Source organism: Sesamum indicum, linkage group LG12 (genome assembly GCF_026168435.1).
Source record: "Sesamum indicum cultivar Baizhima isolate 11 linkage group LG12, ASM2616843v1, whole genome shotgun sequence".
Lineage (NCBI taxonomy): Eukaryota > Viridiplantae > Streptophyta > Magnoliopsida > Lamiales > Pedaliaceae > Sesamum > Sesamum indicum.
The window spans coordinates 1,462,364-1,464,565 of NC_142668.1; the positions used below are offsets into that span (position 1 = coordinate 1,462,364).

The 2,202-nt window shown below is 45.6% G+C and overlaps 1 protein-coding gene across 1 annotated transcript; it reads left to right on the plus strand.

The window, feature by feature from the left end:
- Positions 1-666: 666 nt before the first annotated feature.
- On the plus strand, positions 667-1,338 carry LOC148784611 (uncharacterized). Its single transcript, XM_088876214.1, has 2 exons — positions 667-717; positions 1,015-1,338. The coding sequence occupies exons 1-2, from the start codon at positions 667-669 to the stop codon at positions 1,336-1,338; spliced, it is 375 nt and encodes a 124-aa protein (XP_088732340.1).
- Positions 1,339-2,202: the final 864 nt, after the last annotated feature.

Sequence of the window (2,202 nt, forward strand, 5' to 3'; positions counted from 1 at the left end):
GGGGAGAAGGAATAGCAGTCCGTCCGCCATTGATGGATGGAGCCGAAGCTTCACTAAACCCTAGTTTTTGCGGCGCATTGAAACTCATATTATCCGTAGCCGATTTCTCATCTTGATCGTTCGAAATCCTTCCTCTCATCGTCATGGTGTCCAATCCACTCCTATTTACCAGAAAAGTATCAGTATCTATCGTCTCCAATGAACCCGACGTTTCGTCTTCCATGGCAGAAAACCCTAGATCCGGCGGCGCTTGGTTGATCGTCGATTTCCCAGCCAAGATCCCACCTTTCAGAGTCTGGAGTGGAGATCTTCCCCCCATTGATGTCTGTTCAACCTCCGTTTCCAGATTGGCGCTATTTGCCGGCGATTTCTCGAAACCCGACTCTTCACATTCTCGTCGGTTTTATATTTTTCCGGCTTCCAAGCGGTTGCCGGTAGTCAGACCACCCCCAGTTGGTTCCCCATCGTCAGCCGTCCCCCCTGCTCCGGCCTGTGAGGCAGCTCCGTCATTTCCGCCTCCATCCATGCTAGTGTGTGTTTTTGAGTGTGTGCGAGTGTGTGAGAGAGAAGAGAGGGTAGTTGGGAGAGAATTTTTTAGTGAGAGAATTTTTTAGTGAGAGAGAAGAGAGAATTTACACCACATTGGCAGTGAACGTGGAGTGTAACATGGCGAAGGAAAAATCATTTGTTGCTCCAGTCCAAACAGGATTTACGTGGGTAATATTCCGTTGAATGCATACCCCGAATCAATTATTAACGATAAAATTGCGCATGCATTTAAACATTCATCGCGAAAGACCCTCAAGTTCATTGCTCCAACACTACAAAATGGAGAGGTGATTGTGAGACCGACATTAGACACTATCCAAAACGGGTCTAAGCACTGGAAAACTACCGCAGTTGGATATTTTTTGGGAAACCCCGTACTTTCACCATTTGAAAGAATACGCATTATCAGTTTGGCCGGGGTTAAGAGAGATAACTGGTACTACTAACGGATTCTTTTTCTTCCAGTTTAAGTCAGTTGGAGATATGGAAGATATTATTGAAGGAGGGCCATGGCTGTTTCAGGAACAGTCTATTGTTCTTCAAAAATGGGAGCCGGGAATGGTTCTGAGGAAACTCAAACATACTCAGGTTCCTGTCTGGATCAAATTGCGCCACCTTCCGGTGGAGTTGTGGACGGAGGAGGGACTCAGCATAGTGGCCAGTGGAGTGGGTAAACCTTTATACCCGGATGCGATAACGAGAGCATGCACGAGACTGGATTTCGCTCGTGTATGTGTTATACTGGATGTGAATTCTAAAATACCAAAGCACATTATTGTTTTTGGGTAAATGTAAGTTTCATTAATAACACTGTAGTAAAGTACAACATGGAAGTTCATCAGTTGGTGTCTCCCTCGACAGGCCAAGGGATACGCCAAAGTCTAAATAAAGATCGTGTACTGACTGAACTAGGTAATGTAATGCTATGTATCCGCTGCTTGATATCCTCGATAATAACTACTGCCATGGTGCTGGGAGTCCTTTCAGTTTGCTCAAATCGTCTCAAATTTCTCTCCTTCCAAATGTGGTAAACACATGATGCTAATAGTGCTCGGTAAGACATGTTAATAATGTGCTTACCTCTCCATCTCCGGGACGCCCATATAATATCCGTCATCCAGTCTCTAATGGGCCACGAGAATCGTACTATTTTCTGAATTTCTGTTATACACTGACGACTAAATCTGCATTGGAAAAATAAGTGGCCGTGTGTCTCCATCGCTCCCTCGTTGCATAAAATGCACGGGCCAAGGTGGGCTAGCCATGGTTTATCCGTCGTAGCCAACTTTCTAAGAATAGCAAGCCAGAGGATGAATAAGTGACGTGGAATTTTGAGTGATCCAGAAAGTAGCGAGGACCAGTCTACTTTCGGTCCAGTCGGATCAAAAAGCCTATAAAGAGTCTGAGTAGTGGGAATCCCATGGTCGAACCTCCAAATAATGTGGTCCTCTCCTCCATAGATTGTGGGTAGTGCATGTGTGATTTCCAAACACTCAAAATCTGTGATAGGGGGCCACTGCCACTCTCCTCCACTAATTACCGTACAGAGTTTTGTTGACTCCTCCAATCTAAGTAACCTCGGTCCACGTGGGAATGTATCACGAAGAGGTCCTAGATGATGCCATGGGTCCTGCCATAGGTAGAATCTTCTCC

Bases quoted from the DNA above. Each gene is read 5' to 3' on its own strand.
- LOC148784611 (XM_088876214.1), top strand. From the start codon at position 667: ATGGCGAAGGAAAAATCATTTGTTGCTCCAGTCCAAACAGGATTTACG. The intron at 718-1,014 runs GTAATATTCCGT...TTTTTCTTCCAG, and splicing joins TCCAAACAGGATTTACGTGG to TTTAAGTCAGTTGGAGATAT.